Below are 24,755 nucleotides of genomic sequence, written 5' to 3' on the forward strand. Positions count from 1 at the left end.
CTACCATCCCAGCTACAGTGGACACAGGGTCAGAGGGGCCGTGTTTCTTTCTCCGTCACTGAAACCAGTATTGAAGAAGGGCCGCAGAGGCCCAACAAAGGCACATTCAGAGAAAGTGTAGATGAGGGAGCCATTGTCAGTGATGTTATAGAAGGAGACGGTGCGGTTCTCATAGTCCACGAAGATCCCAACTTGGCGAGGAGGCACCTGAAGGTAGAGGGAAGTATGGGGGGAAGTACCAGCCTCATATTTTTGTTTGTTCCACAACCAAATTGTCCAGAAGCCATTCTCAGGGCTGAGCATAAATTGTCCCTTCCTCTTGACAGAGTGTCTACAAACCCCCAGGTCCCAGGCTTCCTTTCCGGTCACGTCTACCTCCCAGTAAAGCTTTCCAGAGTAGAAGACCTGGGCACCGAGGACCATGGGATAACTATCAAATCTCTCTTCATTTTCAGGCAAGTCCTGGGAGGTGTCTCCAAGTTTCACTTGTCTGTGATCCTCAGCAAGGATGAGCCACGGATTGGCTGTGTCTGGATCCAGAATGACGTGTACTGCAGAGAGAGGACCATGGTCAGGTTTGGAGAGTGTGGGGTGGCTGGGGGCAGTGATGGTCAGTGGCCTGTGCATGTGTTAAACTTTGGGATGAGGATGAGGGAGTGACCCTGAGCCTCAGCGTGTGAGGAAACGGCGCCCCAGCCAACTCTGGCCCTTGCCTTGACCTTTGAGGGAACCACTTTCACTATCTCCATGCTGCCCCACCTACTCAAACCTGCCATCTCTCCTAGATGCTGCTGTTCTCCCCCACCCTGGGCATCGGCTCCGCACCCATGTTGTACCCTTCAGCTCCCCATGTGGGCCAGTCCCACAGCTCCTAGAGCTTGCTAACCTCCGTGTGTCTTCCGCATCTCCTTCAGCCCTGGCACACGGCACTCATTCCTCAGGTCTGGGGAGGCAACGCCTAGCTCCTTCAGGTTCCAGGCCTCACTCCTGAGGGAAAGAGAATTTGAGACTTCCATCTCCAATTTCTATCACATCCTTCTGGAACCCTAATGCCATAACCTCCCTCATGATGACTGTGGTAATTTAATTCTACCCAAAATTACAAACATCTTTATTCAGTCCCTGGGGGTTGGTGAGGGGGGACTGAGTTCCTGTCCAGGAGTTCCTGATTACATGAGCCTCCGCAGCATGCAGATAGTCCCTCTCTCCTCTCCAAGCCTGATCACCCTTTAAGCACATTCTACTGCATTTTACAGGCAAGGCCAGCTGACATAGGCTGAATCACTTCTGTAAGGAACTCAAGGAGTCTCGTCCATGCTGTGGATCTTACTCATGGCTCTCGGGGGTTTGTAACTGGTTAAATTCCATTTAAAAAAGGAATCTCAGCCGGCTGTTGACTCAGACCTTCCCAGAATTGTTCTGCTTGCCATGGCTTCACTTTGCGAAGACAGTATAGTCCAATCACTGTGGGCAACTCACCAACAGGGATGCCCATTAATTAGCCTTCTGAGACTAGAAAATATTTTATGGGCGATCAGGTCCTTGAGAATAGGGAAGAAGATGGGGAAAACTTTAGCACGTTTTTCTAACTCAAGAACCTTTTTTGTAGGTGCATATGCTTCTTGTCACCCTCTGCCCTTACAAAGAAAACCTCTCCTTACCTTTCCGGGATACTTTTAGCCTCCTAAGGAGAAAAGAGACAGAAAGTAAGTTCTGGAGTTACTGGTTCACCACTGAGACTTTGGTCCTCAGGGTGATGTGACACAAACCTGTGGTCCTAGGGCACTGCTCTGCCCCATTCTAGGGGCAGAAAGCCATTTCTGACCAGCTTCGAGTGTGGGTGGTTGTGGGGTAACCAGGAACCTAGCATGGGTGTGACCTATACCTACGGGAAATATCTTCAGTTTAAGGACTCTGACTCAGAAAATGAATGAGAAAGCCCAGATCCAGGGCGGCAGAGGGAAAACAGTCCTGGCTGAAGCCTAGAGAGAATCACAGGGAGAGAATGTCTAAACCAGGATCCCCAGAAACTGCTCTATCTCATTTGTGGGCTTGAGTTGTTTGGGGAAGAAGGGCTGGTTGGTCAAAGCTCTATCCTGTGCTGTACTTAATGTTGCCACTCATTAGGTAAAATCAAATCATCTGAGAATATTCCTGTGCAGGGAGTTTGGGGCCCTCACATGGGAGTTGGTAGGCTCCTAGGCCTAGTCAAAACTATACCAGAAAGTTCAGTTCAATGTCTGGCAGAAACAAGATTTGGATAATGGGAAGAGAGCGCCTGTCAGGTCAACCAAATCAGATCAGCCTTTTTGCACAAGCCAGAAAGAAATGGCTTCATGACCACATCTGACAGAGAGTGAAAAGGTGTGGGAAAAGAAGAACTGTATACTTACTCCTCACTTAGTGATGATATCGTTATCCAAAATTCTGTATTTACAACAAGAGTAAAAAATCTACTATCCTACTATTTTACACATTAACGAAGTATGTCTGTCCGTAACAGACACCGAGGTGCAAGAGAGAGTAACGCCAGCTGTGATGGTTCAGGTTATGTGTCAGTTTGCCTGGGCCATCATTTTCACTGGGTTGGCAGTTATGTAATGATCTAATTTGGCAGTTTTGTAACAATGTAGTCATCCTGCATTTTGTGATCTGATGGTGGTCATCCTCCATTTTTACATAATGCTGATTTTCACATAATGACCTGGTCTTTGGAACCTAACCATGTTGATAAGTGAGAAGCGGGTGTAGAATGTGAGGGCAGAGGGACTTCTGAGACCATCTGGTCCATGGTTTCCCACAGGAAGGTAAACATACGGCGGATGCAAGATGATTTTAAGTAGAATGTTCAATGATGAACTTTTAAAAAATTGTGGTAAAATACATATAAACAAAGGTTGCCATTTTGCCCATTTGTAAGTATACAATTCAGAAACATTAATTATATTCACAATGTTGTACAACCTTCAACACTATTTGTTTCCAAACCTTTTCATCACCCCAAACAGAAACTCTGTACCCATCAAGCATTAACTTCTCATATCCGCATACCCATATTCCCTACCCCAGCCTGTGGTATCTACTAATCTACTTTCTATATCTAGGCATTTGCCTATCCTGGGTATTTACTATAAGTGGGATCAGGCATTGATGAATTTTTAAAAAATAGCTATGTATGTATTTTAATCTTAGCTCTACCTCTTACTATTTGGGTGGACTTGGTCAAGTTATTTAGCTTTAGTCTTTCATTAAGACTCTTAATGCCTCTGTGCCTTAGTGTTCTCATCTATGAAATGGGGATAATAGTAGCACCCACCTCATTGCATTGATAAAGATATGCCTGGCATGTAATATGTGCTATTTAAGAGCTTGCAGTTATTATTCTTATTGTTATGAAATAAATTAGAATAAAATATAAGTAACATATCAACAAGGAGCCCTGGTGGTGCAACAGTTAAGCACTTGGCTACTAACCAAAAGCAAACCCATCCAGCAGCTCCATGGACAGCTCACCTGGCAATCCGATTTCATAAAGATTACAGCCAAGAAGCTCTATGGGGCGGTTCTACATCACTATGAGTCAAAACTGACTTGATGGCAAATGATGACAGTATATCAACACATAATTTCTTTGCTATTATTGCTTAGGACAAATTTCCTTTTAAACTAAACTTAGACTAAAAAAGTGAGACAATTTAAGGAAAAATAATGTTAAAATCATTTAGGCAGTTCATAGAAGTAGCAGAAAATATAAAGGTGATACACTTATGGCTAAAGTTTGGAGTATCCATGTTATTTAGCCCACTTCCCACCCACGCTGTTTTACAAATGAAGAAATCAGGTCCAGGAAAGGAAGATGACTTAACCTGGAGTTATGGAGAGAACTGACAGCAGGGCCGTGGCTGGGCTACTCTCTCTTGATTTTCAGTTCAGTGTTTTTAGTTATATCTCATTTATTAAACCCTCCCCAATGGCCAGACACTCCTCTAAGGACCTTAGTGGATTCTTCCACAAAAATGCTTTGAAATATATAACATAATACTCATTTCACATACGAGAAATCTGATGCTCAGAAACATTAAAGGATTCTCTCAAAGTCACTCCCCTAGTACATGTCAGGCACTTACCAAAGATGTCCATTTCTGTTCATTGTTGCATGGAATAAAAACCAAGCTAGTTGTCATCATGTCACTTCTGACTCATAGCAACCCCATGTGTGTCAGAGTAGACCTGGCCTCCATAGGGTTTTCTATGGCTGATTTTTTTCGGAAGAAGACTGCCAGGCCTTTCTTCTAAGGTGCTTCTCAATGGACTTGAACCTCTGCATGTTAATTGTTTGTACCAGCCAGGAACTCTGCCGCATGGAATATTCCCTCCTAAGTTTGTACCATTCTATACCTTGAATGAAAACCATCCGTGAATCCTAATTCGGTTTATTTAAGAATATTCGAAGGACCAGGTTTCCATTTGCTCAAATGGTAGACCCAGGGAACTGTTTTTTCTCTAGTTACTCCTTGAATCTCAGAGGTAGCCTCTCCCTGGTCTCACATGAAGCAGGTCCAGTACTGGGCCCCGACTCCTCCTCTCCAGCTCTGAGATCAGCTCCTGCAGGGTCTGGCTTTTCTGGGCCAGTTGGGCCTCAGTCTCCCCCAGGATTCTGGGCTGATCTCTCTCATCCTCCTCAAGTTTCTGCAGCTGCCTCTCTTCTTCTTTAGCGAGGAAGTTTCTCTGCTGCACAAACTCTGCGTGAATCCTTGGTTTTTGTGTCTCAACCTTTGTCTTTAGTGTTAAGGGGAAGAGAGGTATGGTTTTTATCAGAACAACTCAAGGTTCAAGGATGGAGGGTGTTGGTACCTATTTCTATCCTCTGCAGATTCACCACTCTGGTTATGTCTGGGGACACACAAACACAGAATCTTGCTGGGAGACTAGCGGGTAAGGCATCTGGGACAAAGAGGGGATTGGGATTGGTGGGAGCCCACTGAAGCTAGCCCACAATCATACCTGTATAAGCCTACGACACCCAAGACTTTTCTCAACCTCTCTTTCAAAAGCCAGTCACCTCTCAAATGTATCCCTTGGCCTTCATTTCTCTCTGAGTTGTTTAGAGACTAATACCTGACCCCACCCCCAAAAAGCTCGCACAGAGAGGCTCACAATATCATTTCTAAGTCATGGGAAAGGGAAGTTTCTGGAATATTCTTTGCCTGTCCTCTTTTGCTGGTAACTGGAGAGTCACTGCTTGCTATGGCAGCCTGGCTCCTCCCTCCCTCACCACAAATCTTCCTCTTCTGGGATTTGTTGACCAGGAGCTCTCTGTACTCCTCTTAATCCCTTAGCTGCCCCTCCTCCACTAGTGTGAAACTCCTTCACCAGTGTGAAACAAGCTTTAGTTCTGTGTTATACTTTGGACCAGTGATCTGGACATGGTCAAGCAACCACCTGCTGAAACTAGTTTTCCTACTTCAACCCTTAAGCCCATTCCTCACAGCCTTTGCCATTTCCTACAAGGCATAGTGGTTGGACTGCTCTCTTGAGATACCTTTGTCCCAGACACCAAGCACTGGTATTGTCATCTGCTGCGATTGGGCTCGGAGGAGCAGGGAGCTTTAGGGTATGGTTTCTCCCACTCAACCCCCTCTCCTATAGACTCTCAATCTTTGTGTTTGATTGGAAGCTCTCCTTCTAGCCTCCTTCATTCTTATTTCCCTTTATCAGGAGACAAGGAGGATGGCTGGTTCTCAGAGAGTGAGATATACGAACTCTATAGCTATTCAGATAGGTATAGCTGAGCCCCCAAACTTGAATTCTGCCCAGACTTCTGATCTAAGATCCCTTTCAGGGTGTGACCCTTGCCTTCCAGGCTGCTCTTTTCTCAGCAATATCGACTTCCAACTTCTCAGCTAACTCCTGCTCTCTTCTCAGCTTCTGTAATGCCACCTGGAACTTCTCATGTAGAGAGAGACAGCAAGTCAATCCCTAACCAGAATAAGTAGGGTGCGGTAACGTCATCTTCGTTCTTAGAAAAGCCTGGGTACAGAGAAGGTTGGAGCACTGGAGTCTTAAATGAGGTTGGAATCGATGAATGGGAAGACTTCAGAAAAAGTCTGATGTTTTCTTGTAGACTAGACCCACACTGTTGGGGTGGCAGGGGTTGGGGGCATTCTCACTCCTAATTAACCAGAAAGCCACAAGGAAGCATGATCCTTGCCAGATTTTCCCACAGCATAGTCCCTACTCTCGGGGAATGAGAAGGTTGTGTTTAGTCTGCAACTCTGCACTTAGATTAGACATGGAGGGAGATACCCTTTCTTTCCCAGTCCTTCAACTCCAGAGGCCACTCTCTCCTATCCCAAGCTGTGGAGAACATAGCACTAATCAGAGCCCATCTCCTTTTTACCTGCTCATGCTTTGTGCTAAGGCCTCACCTGGTGCTCATGTGTAGCTTCCTCAATAGGGATCATGGAGTGGTCACGGTGTTTCCGTGATTGCGCACACACCCAGCAAAGTGCTTTTCCATCTTCCTTACAGAACAGGTGAAGTTTCTCTCCATGCACCCTACACTGATCCCGCTTCATGGTGCTCTGGTCCATTTGTCTAAGGTTGTCCACCATCTTGGCTAGGTGCCGATTGGGCCGGATGTTCCTGAGCAGGAATTTCTGCCCACACACAGGGCAACTACTGCTGCCATCTTTGCCAGCCTCAGAGATGCATTTTTGGCAGAAACTGTGGCCACATTCAATGATCACAGGCTCCACGAAGGGATCCAGGCAGACAGAGCAGGTTACCTCCTCCCACATCATTGCCAGGGGCTTCGCTGAGGCCATAGGGGCAGTGTTCCTGTTAAACAGCACCACGGAGATCTTATGGGGGACTAGTGGGGAGAGGAGGAAAGGAAAGAAGATGGGAAGAGTTGTGTGAGAAAAATAAAATGATTCAAAGGAGCACATGGGGGTGGTGAACAGGAGGGGATAAAAACAAGAAAAAGCAAGAACATCAATCTGAATAACAAGGGCTCCTCCTCCACAGTCTGGTCAGACAGAAGGGGAAACAGTCTTCAAAAGAGGCAAATATAATTGTCCAGAATCTCAGAGGTAAAACTGTTGACAACTATGCTTTCATCATGTCCACCCCAGCTTAAATCCTTCAAAGGGTCTCCATTACAAGCCAAGGGGAAAATAATCCAACTGCCTGGGAGAAATGACAAAAAGAAGGAAGGAGGGAAGGAAGGGAAGATGGGATGGGGAAAAAAAAAAAAATCCTGTGCCCAGCTAGGGGCTGAGCCCATTCAAATACATCAAGTTGTCTGTTGGGGCAGGCATAGTAGCCAATTTGACAGGAAGGGAGGTCCAGGTGGGAGGTGCTGAGTCAGAGGGCTGGGCCTGAATATGAGGCTGTGGGGTTTCCAGCTTTCTCACTAGGACCACTTCTACCAATTGCCACTTTGGGAATCCTTCTGGTGATTTTTTTTTTTAATGAAGATTTCCCTCAGGGCCAAGGCTTTTTCCATCCATCTTCTCCCATCTCATGTAATCAATCACTGATTTTGCTGAAAAGTTAATCATAACAATAAACTAGTTATCTGAATGATAGCGACCTCCTTGTTTCAGAGTAGAACTGTGTTCCACAGGGCTTTCAATGGCTGAGTTTTTCAGTAGATTGCCAGGCCTTCCAAGGTGCCTCTAAAAGACCCAACCTCTGGATAGACTCAAAACACCAACCTTTCAGACTGAGCCTCTTAACCCTTTGCACCACCTAGGGACAAGTCATTCCTCTTTACAATAATGGCAGCAGTCAAATGTAGAGATATATATGTATGCATATACACATGCATATATACATATACATGTGTACATCAATAAAGAGATGCAATAATTTGCATAAAGTTACATAGACTAAAATGAAAAAGAGGAAGGAACAGGGAAGAGGAGGAAAAAATTTAGGAGGTTTGCTTTTGAGGGGTAGGCCAGTGGGGGAAGGGAGCTGCTTGGGAAGGGAGGCAACACTGTGCGCTCAGAAGTGTGGCCAGCACTCCCTGGGCTCTTCTCTTGACTACCTGGTTCCTGACTTCATTTCCTCCAGGGCACTGACCACCTCAGTCCTGGACCAGGATACATCCTCGTCCAACGTCCTGAGCAGCCCTGTCCCTCTCACTTGCAGAGGTGGATTTTTGGAGATAGGAAAAAAACCCAGTGCCGCCGATTGGGGACAGGAGGGAAGGGAAATTCCGTTTCCAGGATTGCTGGCCCGCCCCACACTGGGCTCCCCTGTGTCAACCTCCGGGTTACAATCCCGGTAGTCCAAGGTTCGCGCGCCACTCCTCCCCTGACGGGCGCCGGCAACAGGGCAGCCTGGCTCCCGCCGGCTACCTCTGCAGTCACTTCAGAGCCCAGCCTGCTTCTAGGCAGAGGCGCCCGCGCGGGAAGACCTGCTGGGTCGACCAAGTCCCGCAAGGGAGAAGGGGTGGAAGGGAATCTTCACATCTGGGTAAGGGGAGGCTGGGATCCCCAGCCTAGCCAGCTTCACTCACCTCAACTCGAAGGCCCAGAGTGGACTCCTGATTGCACTTTGGATTTCCTCTCAAAGGCGAGTCAAAAGGAGGGGAGGAGAGTGGGCGGAGAATTGAAGGGAGGGGAGGAGAAATGGGTGTGGAGGGAGAGAAAGAATAGCAGCAGGGAAGGAAGAGAAGTGGGAGGGCAAACGGGAAGAAACAAGGAGGAGTTGGGGTGAGAGAGGGATTAGAAGATTCTGAGCCCCTAGACTTGGGCATCTTGGAAGCTGGGGTTGAAGGAAAACTCAGCAGCACTTCGTCCTATGCTCACGCTCTCCCATTATCAAATGTAATGCCTCTCTCCCATTTCCCCCTCCCTGCTCTGCGCAGCTGAGGCTCAGAGTCCCCCGTAGTCTCTCCCTCTTAAGTCCTAGATCTGAAATTTCTCTCTGTGGTTTATGCGTCCTTTTCAGACCTTCTCCCCTCCGCGGCAGCTGCCCACTCTAGAGGAGTCTGTCTTGTCCCGCCCTAACTGCCTGTGGGGAGAAAGTCAGCTACTGGGGCATAAGGAAGGAACCGGGCTCTCAGAAAAACGGGTAAATTCTACTACCTTACCCTCAGTGAGCGTCAGGGACACAGAAACTTCTGTGGATCCCTTGGTTAGAGCCTGGGGAATGGGAAGGTGAGTGGGTTCTGTGGAGAGTGGATCCTGTCATTCTGTTTGGCTGTTTGGTAATAAAAGTGATAAATCTACCAAAGCATTACACCTATTCGGTTGATGCCATTAACATAAACCGTCCCTGAAAGCAGAGTGGAAACAGTGAAAAAAATCAAAGAAAAAAGACACCCTGAAAATGACTGTTTCACATCACTGTAGACCCTTTCTTGTTTGTTGCAGGAATTGAGTAAGCCTGTGTTGGAAAGAGAATGGGTATGAGAAGAACATAGGTTTCATAATAAGGCAGACATGGACTCAGTCAGTGTGAACCCTCCTATTTATTAGCTGGATGCCCATCTCTCTGAGCTTCAATTCACTCATCTAATTAAGCAGGGGTATTAGTGCATGGATTGGTCACGATAAACAGAGAAAATATTGAAGTTGTCAAAGATTTCATCTTACTTGGATCCACAATCAACGCCTATGGAAGCAGCAGTCAAGAAATCAAAGGAGGCATTGCATTGGGCAAATCTGCTGCAACAGACCTGTTTAAAAGTGTTCAGAAGCATAGATGTCACCTTGAAGACTAAGGTGTGCCTGACCCAAGTCATGGTATTTTTAATCACCTCATATGCATGTGAAAGCTGGACAATGAATAAGGAAGACCTAAGAAGAACTGATGCCTTTGAATTACAGTGTTGGCAAAGAATATTGAATTAACTGAAGTCTGCCACAAGAAGGAAAAAATCTATTTTGGAAGAAATACAGCCAGAATGCTCCTTAGAAGTGAGGATGGCAAGACTTTGTCTCAAGTACTTTGGACATGATATCAGGAGGGACCAGTCTCTTGAGAAGGACATCATGCTTGGTAAAATAGAGGGTCAGTGAAAAAGAGGAAGACCCTCACAGAGATGGACTGACACAGTGGCTGCAACAAAGGGCTCAAACATAGCAAGGATTGTAAGGATGGTGCAGGATTGGGCAGTGTTTCACTCTCTTGTACACAGGGTTGCCATAAGTTGGAACTGACTTGACGGTACCTAACAACAAGAACATTAATGCATGTAAGGTCCCAATGTGGTGCAATCAGTTTTCACTCTACCGCTAACCTTAAAGTTGGCAGTTCAAACCCACCCAGAGGAACCAGGGAAGAAAGACCTGGCAATTTACTCATGAAAAATCAGCCATTGAAAACTCTATGGAGCACAGTTCTACTCTGACACACATGCTGTCGTCATGAGTCAAAGGCAACTGGTTTATTAATGCATCTACCACAGGATTGTTTTGGTACCTGTCCGGTAATATGCACACAATCATTAACATAACATATGCATAGCTGGCATAGTTCCCGGCTTGGTAATTGGTTACAAGATCAAAGATGCCACTCATTCCAAAGTCTCCTCGCTCACTGCCTGTGCTTCAGTACTTGTCTTGGTTATCTAATGCTGCTATAACAGAAATACCACAAGCGGATGGCTTTGACAAAGAGAAATTTATTTCTTTACAGTTAAGTAGGCTAAAAATCCAAATTCAGGGTGTCAGCTCCAGGGGACTTCCTTTTCTCTCTGTCGGTTCTGGAGGAGGGTCTTTCTTGTCAATCTTCTCCTGGACTAGAAACTTCTCTGTGCAGGAACCAGGGGTCTAAAGAACTCACTCTGCTCCCGGTGCTTCTACCTGGTCGTGTGAGGCCCCCAACTCTCTGCTTGCTTCCCCTTCATTTTTATCTCTTGGGAGATAAAAGGTGGTGCAGGCCATACCCCAGGAAACTCCCTTTACATTGGATCTGGAATGTGACCTGGGTAAGGGTGTTACAATCCCACCCTCATCTTCTTTAACATAAAATTACAATCCTAAAATGGAGGACAACCACACAATAGTGGGAATCATGGTCCAGCCAAATTGATACACACATTTTTTCAGGAGCATAATTAAGTCCATGACAGCACTTCAGAATTCTTTAACTGGTGAGGTGACCCAAGTATTTTTCCTGAAGGATCAGTGTCCTTAATGTTCCTGTCTTCAACACGTTAGCACATATTGCTTTCAACAAATCATCCATTGTTATTGGATAATGAGAACTAGGAATCTCTCCAGTGTATACTTTCGGTTTTAGGCATAACCCTCCTTGTCTCTATTGTATGTCAGCAACCCAAGTTCTGCTAATCATATAAGTCATTCCAGTTAGTATCAGAACCCTGTCTTCAGTGGCTTAGGAAATCCCAAATAGCCAGGCTATAGTCAGAGATTCCAATTTATTAGGACACTTTTGCTCTCCTTGGTAGAAGGGCTTCTCCATTCTTTGCTAGGCTCTCCAAGCTGGCTAAGCTCTATGTTGTGGGGATGGAAAAAAAAAAAATTCTGTAAATGAGCTATTACCATGACAGTAACAGGGGCTACTTCTCTTTTCCTTGATTCTCTGACCAGTGTGTGTATGCTGGATATGAAAAAAATACTTATATATTGGTTGCTGATTGAAAGCTTGTACAGAATTTATATGCCGACCTCCAAATCTCATATAGCGGGGTTTTCAAACTGGTGTGATACATGAGCCTTTAGCTGTTCACCCCACAGTTCTATTGGACCAGGTGCTTCTGGCGTTTGGGGTAGACTATAAGACCCATGCATTCCATAGGGTGAGTCCATTACGAGAATTCTTTGACTGTAAAATCAGTTCAATAGTTGCAAGTGATGTTGTTGGGATACCCCATGGTTTAACTTGATGGAATACGTCTTTTTGGTGGTGCAGGACAATATACGTGGGAAAAGCAGATCTGTTTTTGGAATACGTACCTACTCTATGAGTACAAATTGCCGTTGGTCCAATGTAACTAACCTGCCACTAGGAGACTGTCTAGACTCTCTGAGAAATAGTGAAAAATCAGACTCAAAGTTGACCTTTTATGTACAAGTGCCCATGACAGAATTTACTCATGCAATTAGAGGCTCTGCCTGTGCTCAACAGTGTACGCTTCGTATCACTCAGCCTTATCTATTTACCACTACTGATATGGATACTTGTACACGATCCTATTGAGCAAGCAACAGAGAGCTGATCAACATTCACTGGATGGATAATCTTATCTCCCTGATTATTGAATGCCTTCTCTGCATTGGTTAAGAGCTGGGCTGCTAACCAAAAAGTCAGAAGTTCGAATCCACCAGCTACTCCTTGGAAACCCTATGGGGCAGTTCTACTCTATCCTACAGGGTTGCTATGAGTTGGAATTGACTTGAAGGCAATAGGCTTGGTTTTTGGTTTTCTTTTTTTTTTTTCTGCATTGGATGCCCTCTGGTGGTATTCACATAGGACAAAAGTATTTTTTTATCTGCACCATTTCCTAGAAATTCAACAGGTAACCTCTACCCAGAGCCCTGGTGGTACAGTGGTTAAGAGATATAGCTGCTGACCAAAAAGTTAGCAGTTTGAATCCACCAGCTGCTCCTTGGTAAACAGTAAGGGGCAGTTCTACTCTGTCCTATAGGATTGCTCTTAGTTGGAATCGGAATTGGCTTGATGGCATTGGGTTTGGTTTTTGGTTTTAACCTCCACCCATAACTTTTGGTCATCAATCTTTCAATCATATTTTTGCCAAGCCCCCGACCAAAGGCAAAACTATTGAAATGGTCAAGATATGAAGATAAATCAGTTTATCTTTTCTTCTAAGCGAAGTGTACAACCCCTTGTTTGATGTTCTTCCCATTGGAAAGATTTTTCTTCACTCTTTTTCAGGATAATATGTATTCGACACCAAACTCGTGTACCGTCTTAGTTTTCTTGACCCCTTCTTCTATTCTCTGTCTTAGTCAGAACCCCAACAATGTTGGTTCACCACTCCACACATATACTTTGGGATTTGGATGAAACATCACACCCCATGGCATGGGATCCAGATTTCTTAGCAACCACTATGGACCAAATTTATAACCAAAAAGTTCAGGGAGTTAGCTCTCCATGGAGCAAACACCACTGACCAATGGGACATGGGAGGCAGGAGAAAGTGGAACAAATAACCCCTCCTCTTTTCTCTTCTGTGTACTACTTCAAGGTGTAGCTCCTCCTTGAAACTCTTCTGAGGAGCAAACTCACTGGCTGAGGGATCTACTGTGTCTCCTTGAAATTCATTATGTATCTTTATCCAGTGTGATAACACATTGCCTTTGAATTGTTTTGCATTTCCTCTTGCCTCACTTCCTTTTCCCTTTACACTGATTTCTTCACTCACTCTCCCCCTTCCCCCCCTGCCACTCCCCACTCTCATTTCCTTCTGAATAAAGGGTCAATTCTTTAGTCTTACCTAAAGCTAATCTAGAGGACCTGGTTTAAGACATCACCCTGAGTGGCCTGGTTAATCTCTAGGTAAAGCACCATGAGTAACCCAAAACCCAGTGCCAAAAAAGGAACCCTGATTTTGTGGACTCATTTAAAGCCTACAAGACAATATAGGTTTTAGACTGAGTAGAATGGAGAGCACTCTGTCTGTGAGCCGATAGAATCAGCCTTGTGTTCCACTTGTCCTACTTCGATGTATCTTTTTCTCACCCATCCAGAGTCGAGAGACAATCTGGCCTTGACCACATTTATTAGTTTGAAGGGGAATAAAGGATCCTAGAATGAAGTTCTAGAGAACCTTAAGATTTGATGCTCTCAAATTAAGCTCTCTTGACTTAAGTTAGTATTTTAACAAAACACAGTTAAGAATCCGTTAAAAAAATCACCTCCTTATTTTCAGAGCCTGTAATGTAATAAAAATCTGCAATTTTTAAAACTAAAATTTGAAAAAAGGGGTTTGTGGTAGATATGGAAAGGCGTATCTTGGGGCCCATGGAGGACAAGATTGGTTTCTGGGTTACAAGAACCACTTGGATGATATCACAAACTGCTAACACCTCAAGCATATCGAAACTTGCAATTCACTGCTCTGTAATCTGCAGACATACTGGGACCTGGTGTGGAACAAAGAGAAGCCAGACATCTTGCAGTGTAGACTGTCACTTCCAGATGTCCTCCTCACCACGTTGGAGAGAGAGGAGGGGATGGCTCAAGTTGGTGAATTAAAACCTCTGACAAAATATCTGACCAGTGCTCTTCAAGAATGCCAAGGTCATGAAAAGCAAAGAAAGACTGAGCAACTGCTACAGACCAGAAAAGATGAAAGGGAAATGATGAGTAAATAAAATGCATTGGAACTCGGTATTGGATCTTGGAACAGAAAAAGAACGTCAGTGGAAAAAACTGGCAAAATCCAAATAATGTCTGGAGTGTAGTTAATAGCAGTGAACCAACGTTAATCTCTTAGTTTTGACAAATGTGCCACAAATGTGTAACTAACATTAGAGGAAGCTGTGAAAAGCTATACAAGAACTCTATACCATCTTTGCGACTTTTCTGTAAATCTAAAATTATTTAAATAAAAGAAAGAAAGAAAAAAAAAGCTCTGATCATGTGTGGTGGGGATTCCAGACAAGTTACTGAAGCTAGTTCTCATAATCCTGATTCCATGAAATATCCATTACCTAAAACTTACAAATGACGCATATAGGCTCAAGGGGGTAAAGTCATATGCTCACTATCACACAGTTGGTGACAGATCCAGAAATAGATCAGTTTTTCCACTACATCATTCTTGATTTATGATCTCCAAGGGAGAGAGAGAGAGATGGCTTCGTCATTTTGGTTTCACATTCAAACACCCTCACCCCCTAGGTACAGGTATAAAGATGAATGGCAGCTCCTTTTCTCCTCTCTAACGCCTTCCCCATGTCTAAAGCACTCACACATATGTCTTAGGCTATGCTGCCTGATTTCTTTTAGCCAGAATATAGGGAAAGCCTGTGTTCCTTCTCTCTAAAGCAGAAATTAATTACCACCTCTGCTGCCCCAGAAGGACAGAATGTGTCCCAGGCTCATCCCCCTTAGTCCCCACCTGCCTTTTTTGTGTCACCAGGCTGGGATTTTTGGGAAGAGCAGGTGCTCAGTGTGGGGTACTTAAGTATCCTCTTGGTGTGGAAGCATCAGGATGTACAGCCTGTAGCTTCCTTCCAAGTCCCAGAGCTGCCTGGCCCAGCACTCAGGGGGTTCAGCAAGTTCAACTATGAAAATCTCTTGGATTTGCACCCAGATCCCAGCAGACCTGTTATTTTCCTACCTCCACCAAAGGATTAGAAAGTCCTGATCTTTACTGATCCAGCAAGAAATGCTTTCTACAAACAGAGAAACAGATGAGAGGAGACAAAAGCTCTGGGGCTTTGGTGAGTGCCAGGGCTAGGGCAAGGAAGCTGGGCTTGGGGTGAGGAGACTGAGCAACAAGGCTTTGAGCTACAGGCCTATGCCAGTGTGTCTGCCTCTGGGCAGCACTGAATAGTCTCTGCCTAGGGCAGGGCAACTTCTCTCCAAATCTTTCTGTAACCTGAGAGGTGAGAGTAGCCTCAAGGCCTTTACTGAACCTCCCTCTTATACCATAATGGACTTTGGGTAGGCATCTGTGATGAGCTCTAATCATGCCATTCAGGGACAGATTGCCCAATAAACGGGGTATGCACGGGCTTGCTTGTGCTTACTTGCTAATCTGTAGTCACAATTTCACCTATTTTTCACTACATCAAAGATCCTAGTGCAGGCCATATCTCACAGGTGTCTTACATCCTGTTGTGGGCTGCCGAGTTTGTCCTCTGCCTCAGTTTGAGGTCCAGCTGTTTAGCCTTCCATTCGAAGGCATATTCTGACTAGTAGGAGTAGGAGAGAGGTGAGAATCTTCATCCTAAACTAATCCAAGTCAGGAAGGCTGCCAGCCACGTGAAACTGATCATAGCTAATGCTTATCAAAGGTTAATGATTTCTTCATGAGCTCATTTAACCCTCACCACAACTTAATGAGTGCAGCACTTTTATTATCCCCATTTTACAGAGAAGACCATTAGGATGCAGAAATGTTCAGGCATTTGCCCACAGTCATGCAGCTTGAAAGCCAGAATTCAAGCCTAGGCAGTGTGGATCTATAGCACACACTTCTAATCCTGTGCTGCCTGTGTAGGACGCAAACTCAGGACAAGATGTATGTAATAGGCTGCCCTGTCCCAACCCCTGGAATGACGACATGAGGAGATACAGGCTTTTAATAGACACAAATTATTTATGCTGTGAGAGACAGTCAAGCAAGTTAAAGAGAAATCATATTTTCAGATATCTCAGACCCCATTAGCAGATATATCTGGGTTGGGAGGGAAGATCAAAGAACGCTGGGTTACAATATATTCACCCGTACCAGTGATTTATTAAAAAAGGCCTCTGTTCCAGGTTTATGCTATCTTATATTTGATTCTGGAAACCCTGGTGGTGGAGTGATTAAGAGCTATGGCTGCTAACAAAAAGGTCAGCAGTTTGAATCCACCAGGTGCTCCTTGGAAACTGTACGGGGCAGTTCTACTCTGTCCTACAGGGTCGCTATGAGTACGAATCGACTCAATGGCAATGGTTTTGTTTTTGGTTTATCTTTGACTCTATCTATCTATCTTTCTCAATTTCATATCATTCAATACTAGAGATGTTCTGTAACCATTCCAGATCCTGGCATTTCTTCATAAGCAGCCAGGGGTGACCAGTTAAATCTAATCAAGGATTTTGGCTGCTTACTTTCTAAACGAGGCAAGACTTACATAATCAGACTTGAAGCAGGTCTATTGTTTAAAAACTATTTAAAGAGATTATATAAAGGATAGTGTAAAAAAAAAAAAAAACACAAAAACCTGATAGGATCAGATTTATTTAAGAAATCATGATTTTTTTTTCTATGTGGATCCTAAATTGATAAACTATAACCTTTTGAAAACTCCAGTTTTATTCCTTTAATCAGATCTCTCTGCAATTTCCTTAATAGCTTTCAGAATTAATATTAATAAGTCCAATATTAAAGCAGTATTCTCCAAGTGTTTCTTAGTTTGAATGTGGTCTGGGGAGCAAGGGGATATAGAGAATAGGACATCTCCCCACACATTCCTGAATTTGCCTCTAGACCCTGATGAGAGCCTCAGACAGCTGGAAAGCAGCAGGAGGTGGGGCTCTGAGTTGTTAAGGGGGAGCTGGAGACCCTGCAGACAAGCATCTGTGACTACCCAGTTGCAGGTGCCCAGCCTAGATGGGTTGGTATTGAGCTCATTTCTAAGCAGAGCAGTTTTAGACGTAATCTTGGCTAAAGCACAATAGCATCAGGGGCTTGGGGCAAACATGGGTCCTTCCCCAGCTCCTGACTATCTTTTTTGCCTAGGGCTGCAGTGTCAGGGCCTATTTCCTGTAACCTCCATCTTGACCCCAGGCCTGGGACTTCCTCAGTCCCAGGACTCGGCTGGCAAAATCAGAGGCTTAAAGCCTTATATCCCCTTGTGTGGTGGAAAACAAAGCCTGGTTGCCATAGAAATCTTGGGAGAGGAGGGCCTCTAAATTTCTCTAAGTTGGGTCATTTCCTTAAGCTTGTTGACCATAGCTTAGCCTTCAAGTCAGGAGACATTTGGATAAAGAGTTTCCTGATTAGAGAGAAAACAGTCTTTGCCCTGTTCCTTGTCTCCTGGAGCTCTAATAAGATGGCAGAGGGGCAGAGAGTGTAGTTTAATTTTTTTTCTCTGCCTTCTCAGAAGGGTCTGCTCTGCATTGATTCTCTCTCTCTCCATCTCACTATCCCTATCATTTTTCTCCTTCCAAATATGGTTTTTACTAAGTTTCTTCTTTGTTCTCTCAGGAGATTACTGCTTTGAGGAGAAGGCTGTTCTGCATATATGCCTAAACCATGAGTTTGTAATTAAACTCACATAGTATGCAAGACAGGAGTAGACAATAAGCACTTGGGCTGCATATAGTCTTAGAACTATTCTATGGGACATCTCAAGAGTTGATAGTCAGGGAGGAGGCTGGAGTGGTAAATGAGAAGATCCTATTAATCTGTAATCCCATTTTATCCTTTTTTGAGAAAGGAAATTTGCAGCGTTAATGGTATTAATGATCATTACAGCTAACAAAAAGAAGCAGCATAACGGTGCTTAAGAATGTGGGCTAAACTTCGTGGTCTTAGGCAAGTTATCCAAGCACTTGGTGCCTCAGTTTTCTCATGTGCAAAATGGGGATGATAATTGTACCCACCTTATAGGGTAGTAATTGTTGTTGTCATTATTGTGTACTGGTATTGTGTACCGTTGAGTTGTTTCAGACTCATAGCGAACCTGTAGGACAAAGTTGAACTGCCCCAAAGGGTTTCCACAGAGGGGCTGGTAGATTCGAACTGCCAACCCTTTGGTTACAAGCCTGAGCTCTCAATGACTTTGCCACCAGGGCTCCAACAAGCATTAGTCATTGTAATTATTCTCGGTGCCTATTATATGCCGGGCACATAAGAAGTGTTTTACAAGTATTCTCATTTAATCCTCACAATAACCTCAAGAGCTAAGATGTTAGTTCTAAAGATTTTTATGGGTGAGGAACAGGCAGATGTATGAGCTTGGAGTCAAATGGACTGTGCTTCCGTTTACTTCCAGTGTGGTCACTGACAAGTTTCCTCACCTCCCAGGCTCTGTTTCCTTGTCTACAGAAGGGATAGGATGCTACTCACAAGCTTTGGAAGGAGAGGGATTTCATGGGTAACGGGTGTGAAAGCCTAGGGTGGTGTCTGGTTACTATTATGATTTAATAAATTCCTGTTGCTGTTAGTTGCAGTTGAGTCAGCTGAGCCCCATGGTGACTTTACGGAAAACAAAAGGAAACGTTGCAGGGTCCTGCACCATCCCCACAATCATTGGTGTGCTTCAGCTTATTGTTGTATCTATGGTGTCAATCCACCTCGTGGGGAGTTTCTCTCTCCACACCCCCCGCCCCACCTGCTACTTTATGTGTCCAAAGTATGCAAAGTGAAGTCTCACTATCCTTGCTTCTAAGGAGATCATTTCCCACTAGGTGCTAAATGGTTTATATTCTTTCTTAGGTTTACAGTCACATTGTGAGGTCAGATTCTTGTCCTTTCTTTTTACATGCTGAGGTTGTAACTTTTTGGTAAACTCTCCTTTCACCCTCAAGTGTTAGGGAAACAGGAGGAGAAGGATGCAGCCTCCCTTGCATCAGACACTACTTGATTCTTGGGTGTCGTTAGGTGTGGACAGTAACTTTAGCACTGCGTCCAGAGGAGCCACAATCTCTGCGTAAAGGTTAGAACAGCTGGGAGTATTGGGAAGCAGGGTGGCTCAGCTGGATTGGTCTGAAGACTGCTCCTCTTAGTGGTGTCCTCGTTCTACCCTCAAACCTCTGCATCTGCTTTAAAGAGAAAAGGGACTGGAGGTAGCGGACAGAAAAGTTGGTCTTTACATTACCCCGTGGGCAAAGAACCTGTTAACCATGAAGTGCCAGGACTCACAATTGCTGTTTCCCTATTTAAAGCAATTGAGAGAATCGTCTTTGTCTTTAGACAAACTTGGTTTTGGATTCTGGCTCCATCGCTTAGTTTCACGACCTTGGGAAAATTATTTAACCTCTCTGAGGCTTGATTTCCTCATCAGAAAATATCCCACAGGGCTAGAGGATTAAGTAAGGTAATATGTGTAAGGTATATGTACATAAGATGAATGTTATTTTTTGACTCTTACTATTATTTAGTAAGAAAATATCAGAAAGCATGGTAAATAGGGGAGAAAAATGGGGCAGGCCAGGGCAGCTTTAATCTAGTACAGGGATCTAGGAGTCTGTAGGAACCACAGAGGAAGGAAGCATCCAAGTTACCAAGTGCCTGAGAAGGCAGTTCTCTGGCCTTACTTCAGCTGGGACTGTGGATGCCTGGCTGTCGCTTAACCCTGCGGTGCACAGAAGGTTTTGTCTGTCCTCCCACATAGGACACTATGCAGAACGACAGTTGGTGACAACATAGTTCCCATATGGGCCACAAGCCACATTTATTGTGAGAATTTCACATAGGATGTCGGCTTAGCTGCTATTTTGCAGTATGAACCCAGCTGTATGTAGAGCAGAAGCCCTTCCCTTTGGGCTCAGACCTGTCAGATAATGCCTTTCTTGCCTGACAGTTGGAGATTCGGTCCGTAATCTAGCACATGGCCCTGAGGATCAGACAGTCTTGAGCTGAGACCAGTTTGATCCAATTACCAATGTTTGACTTGGGGCAAGTTATTCAGCCCGAGGCGCCGTTCCAAACTGACAGGTAACATCCTTAGCTCAGTGTGTGGCACATGGTCAATAAGTGCTAGCAACTACTCTTTGTATTTTCTTTTGGTGAAAATATACACAGCAAGGGATACACCAGTTCAACAAATTCTACATGTACAATTCAGTGACATTGTTTACATTCTGCAAGTTGTGTAACTGTTCTCAATATCCTTTTCCAAATTATTCCACCACCATTAACGTAAATTCGTTGCCCCTTAAGCTTCTCATCTAACCGTTCGAGATGCTGTTGTGAATTTGATCCCACATAGACAAATCTTTTCAACTATTCTTTCTATCATCATTAATAATCATTATCACAAACTATTTGGTATAACTGTGCACACTCAGGGTGGAATAAATGAGTATATTTAGCTTTCATTGCTGTACACCCATTGCCTAACACAGTACACAGCAGAAACTCAGTTTAGCGTGTGAGACCGTGCTTGTAAAACACATCAGCTGTTTATTCTTTCACCAAACATTTATTTAGTTCCATTCTGTGCCAGATCCTGTGCTAGGTTCTGGGGGCACGACGGTACTAAAGGTAAACATTCTCCAGCTCTATGAAGCAGGTGTCATCTCCCCACCCCTGTCTCCTGCCTGCCAACCAAGTAGTCTCCCTGGCTTCCTTTTGTGAGTGTACCATCATACTCAGTGCTTTCTTCCAAAATATTGTTAGTGTGTATTACTATCTCCTCGCCAGTTCTGAGCTAGCAATCCAATTTCTGGCTCACGATCAGGGCCACCTACTGTGATCCCACAGGCTGAGAACCACAATTCCAGGGCCTTATTCACACAGATTAAAATGTGAATGGTGCCCCCTACAGTCGTACAGAGTGGTGGTCCTGACGTTGATAGTTGCTCATATTATGTATAATAAGTACGTAATTAGACTGTGGTGGACTCATCCCTGCTGGACACATGTATGTATTAAACTCAGCCTAGGGAGATTGTATGGAGGGTTGGGATGGATGAAATGACTCCCTCTATGAACCTTTCCTCTACCAGCTCTATCCTTAGAATTCACCAAAGAGATACCTCCAAAGAACAGAGGCAGAGGAGGGAATAATGGAATTTGGGTATAGTTCAGGGGCTTATCTTTCTGAACTAATATTATAAAGAAGATTGTGCTGAAAGAGTCTTAGACTTTCATTAATATGGGGAAAGGAACTACGTGAGAAAAAGTATGTCCTAGGTGCTTTGCTAGCCATCTAACTTCATAGCGTCAGGCTGATTCATGAACGCAGATATTGCAGACAGGACCGCTGAGGCTCTGTGAAGTGACTTAGCTTTTACAAAATTGCAGTTAGAAAATGGCCAAGCCAGTGATAAGCACAAAACTGCACAGCGACTATTCAGAATATTTAAAGAACTCCTACAAATCAATAGGAAAAATGTTCAAAAAAGAAAATATTCAAATAGCCAGTAAACATACACAAAGGTACTCATTTTATTAGTAATCAGGGAAATGTGCATTAAATCCACAATGTGATACTGCTGAAAACAAAACAAACAAACAAAAAGCAAATCCCTCAATGACTTTGAGTTAATTCCGACTATAGGACAGGGTGGAAGTGCTCCATAGGGTTTCTAAGGTGTGGCTGGTGGATTTGAACTGCTGACCTTTTGGTTATCAGTTCTTAACCAAGTTGTTAACCACTGTGCCACTAAAAAAAAAAAAAAAAAGAAAAAAGCTCCCAATATTGCTATAGGCACCCTGAGTGGCTATAACTGGAAAGATCAACAAAATCAAATATCGACGGGGATCTAGAACAATGAAACTCCCCTACTCTGCTGGGGTGAGTGTAAATCGGTACAACTACTTTGGAAAGCTGTTTGGAAGAATTTACTAAAGCTGAGTGTATTCACAGCCTTTGATACAAAAGGAAACCCTGGTGGTAGAGTGGTTGAGGGCTACAGCTGCTAACCAAAAGGTCAGCAGTTTGAATCCACTAGGGGCTCCTGTGGAGCTTTTGTGGTTTTCATGGGCATGCTGTAAGTGCAAATACAAATTAGAAGAAAGAAAGAATAAAAAGGGAAAACGTTAATTTTCCCTGTTGAAAAAAAGGGAAGAGCACCCCTCCCCCATCCTCTCTTTAGAGCATTTCCTTTGAAAGACCTGTAATTGTAAATTCTTCTCTGCCTCTTTGAAATGTATGTAAATCTTTTGAAAGGCAAAATAAGCCTCTTGCCAATTTTACAATCCAGGAATGTTTCCTCAAGGGCATGGAAGTCATCTTTGTGAAATGTAATCAATCAAGGAAGACAGCATCCCTATCTCCCAGTTTCCTGGGAGGACAGGAGTGTAACTTCAGCTGACACTTGCCTCCAAGTGGCAAACCTGCCTCTGGTCATAAAGGTATGAGAAATTAATTTTTTTTCTTTGGATAAAGACAGTTGGCAAACACAGGTGGCTATCCCAATTACCAGGTGATTTTAGGATGACAGATGAGGCTGAAGTCTTCTTACTTAAGGAATAATTATGATTTACCTTGAGGACATGCATGTTATGGGTTGCATCTGCCTGGCTATATAAAAGGATGAAATTCCTTTCTGTCTTAGCAATCGCTTTAGTAAATTACTTGTGCTGTGCATCACAGTCTGGGTCAATGCTTGTTTAATGATAAGATTGTTTTCCTTATCTTACTTTTGTAGAGAATTTGTCTGGGTCAACAGGAGATTTTGTTTTTAATTATGGTTCTCCAACAATAGGCAGGGTGGCGAAGATTGGACTGAAACAATGTGCACTTTTCTAGCTGAGACTGAACAAGGCAAGCCTCTGCCTTCCTGTTTCAGCTCTCGTACTATGAACAAGTGTCCTTTTCACAGTTCATTTAGTGCCATGTTTTTCACATTTTGTAGGTAATTTCACTGTTGAAAATGGCCCACGAACATTGTACCGAAGTGCTATCTAATGTTCCTAAGACCAAGGACACTACAGAGAAGATCTTACAGAAGAAATGCGTGTTAGATGAGCTTCATTCAGGCGTGATTTATAGTGCTGTTGGCTATGAGTTCGACATTAATAAATTAACAATATATAGTAAATAATGTGTCTTTAAACAGAAACACACGTAAAACAAGGTTATGTATTGATTGGTTGGTGAAAATGTTGTGACCAGAAGCTCACAGAAACTTAACCCTATAATTCCCTTAGAGAAATGGTTCCCAAACCCAAAACCAAACCCATGGCCTTTGAGTCAATTTTGACTCATAGCGACCCTATAGGACAGAGTAGAACTGCCCCATAGGGTTTTCCAAGGCTGTAATTTTTATGGAAGCAGATTGCACCACCTTTCTCCTGAGGAGTGGCTGGTAGGTTGGTAGGTTCAAACCACCAAGCTTTCAGTTAGCAGTTGAGCACTTAACCACTGTGCCAACCAGGGCCCCTTAGAAAATGTTTCAGTAGTCACTAACTCAGTGTTTGTGGAGACTTCATAGACTGTAACTACTGCAAATGATGAGAATCAACTGTATATACCTGACAGAAATGCATATATTTGCTCACAAAAGACGTGTACTAGAATGTTTATGGCAGCGCCTACTATTCACACTAGCTCCAAACTGGAACCTATTCAAATGTCTACCAACAGTAGCATGGATAAATATATTGAGGTATAGTCACACAATGGAAAACTATACACCAATGAGAGTAAATGAACTACAACTACATGCGGCAATAAGGATGAATCTCAGAGACATACGGTTGAGCAAAGGAAGCCAGACACATAATGTTCATAGTGTATGACTCTAATTATACAAATTTCAAAAATAAGCAAAATGAATTTGTGACACTGGGAGTCAGGATAGTGGTTATCTCCAATGGAAGAAGTGACTGGAAGGGGTCATAAGGGAATATCTGGGGTGCTGACACCAATATTTTATTTCATGATATGGATGCTTGTTACACGAAGGTGCTCACTTAGAAAAGTAAATAAGATAAAGCTTTCCAGATTAGAAAAGAAATAAGTAAAAGGATCTCCAATCACAGATGATGTGACATTTTATGTAGAAAATCATAAGGAATCCACTAAAAGCTATTAAATTTCAACAGAAATTTACTCTCTTTTCTTGATTATTTATTCTGAGAAGACACTCTGGGGGAGGTAGGTTTTTTCTTTTTTTTTTTTTTATTAACTTTTATTGAGCTTCAAGTGAACGTTTACAAATCAAGTCAGACTGTCACATATACGTTTATATACACCTTACTCTGTACTCCCACTTGCTCTCCCCCTAATGAGTCAGCCCTTCCAGTCTCTCCTTTCGTGACAATTTTGCCAGCTTCCAACTCTCTCTACCCTCCCATCCCCCCTCCAGACAGGCGATGCCAACACAGTCTCAAGTGTCCACCTGATATAATTAGCTCACTCTTCATCAGCATCTCTCTCCCACCCACTGTCCAGTCCCTTTCATGTCTG

General features: G+C 43.8%; 1 protein-coding gene and 1 pseudogene across 1 annotated transcript in view; one reads left to right on the forward strand and one right to left on the reverse strand.

The window, feature by feature from the left end:
* LOC126079915 (E3 ubiquitin-protein ligase TRIM21-like) lies at positions 1–8,609 on the reverse strand (annotated as a pseudogene).
* The window catches only part of LOC126079916 (olfactory receptor 51H1-like), a 21,090-nt gene continuing 4,119 nt past the window's right edge, over positions 7,785–24,755 (forward strand). Inside the window, 4 exon segments of the mRNA XM_049891271.1 lie at positions 7,785–7,814; positions 8,083–8,487; positions 8,965–9,087; positions 9,390–9,422. Coding sequence (XP_049747228.1) covers positions 7,785–7,814; positions 8,083–8,487; positions 8,965–9,087; positions 9,390–9,422 — 591 coding nt within the window.

The sequence above is a fragment of the Elephas maximus genome, chromosome 7, assembly GCF_024166365.1.
Source record: "Elephas maximus indicus isolate mEleMax1 chromosome 7, mEleMax1 primary haplotype, whole genome shotgun sequence".
Taxonomy (NCBI): domain Eukaryota; kingdom Metazoa; phylum Chordata; class Mammalia; order Proboscidea; family Elephantidae; genus Elephas; species Elephas maximus.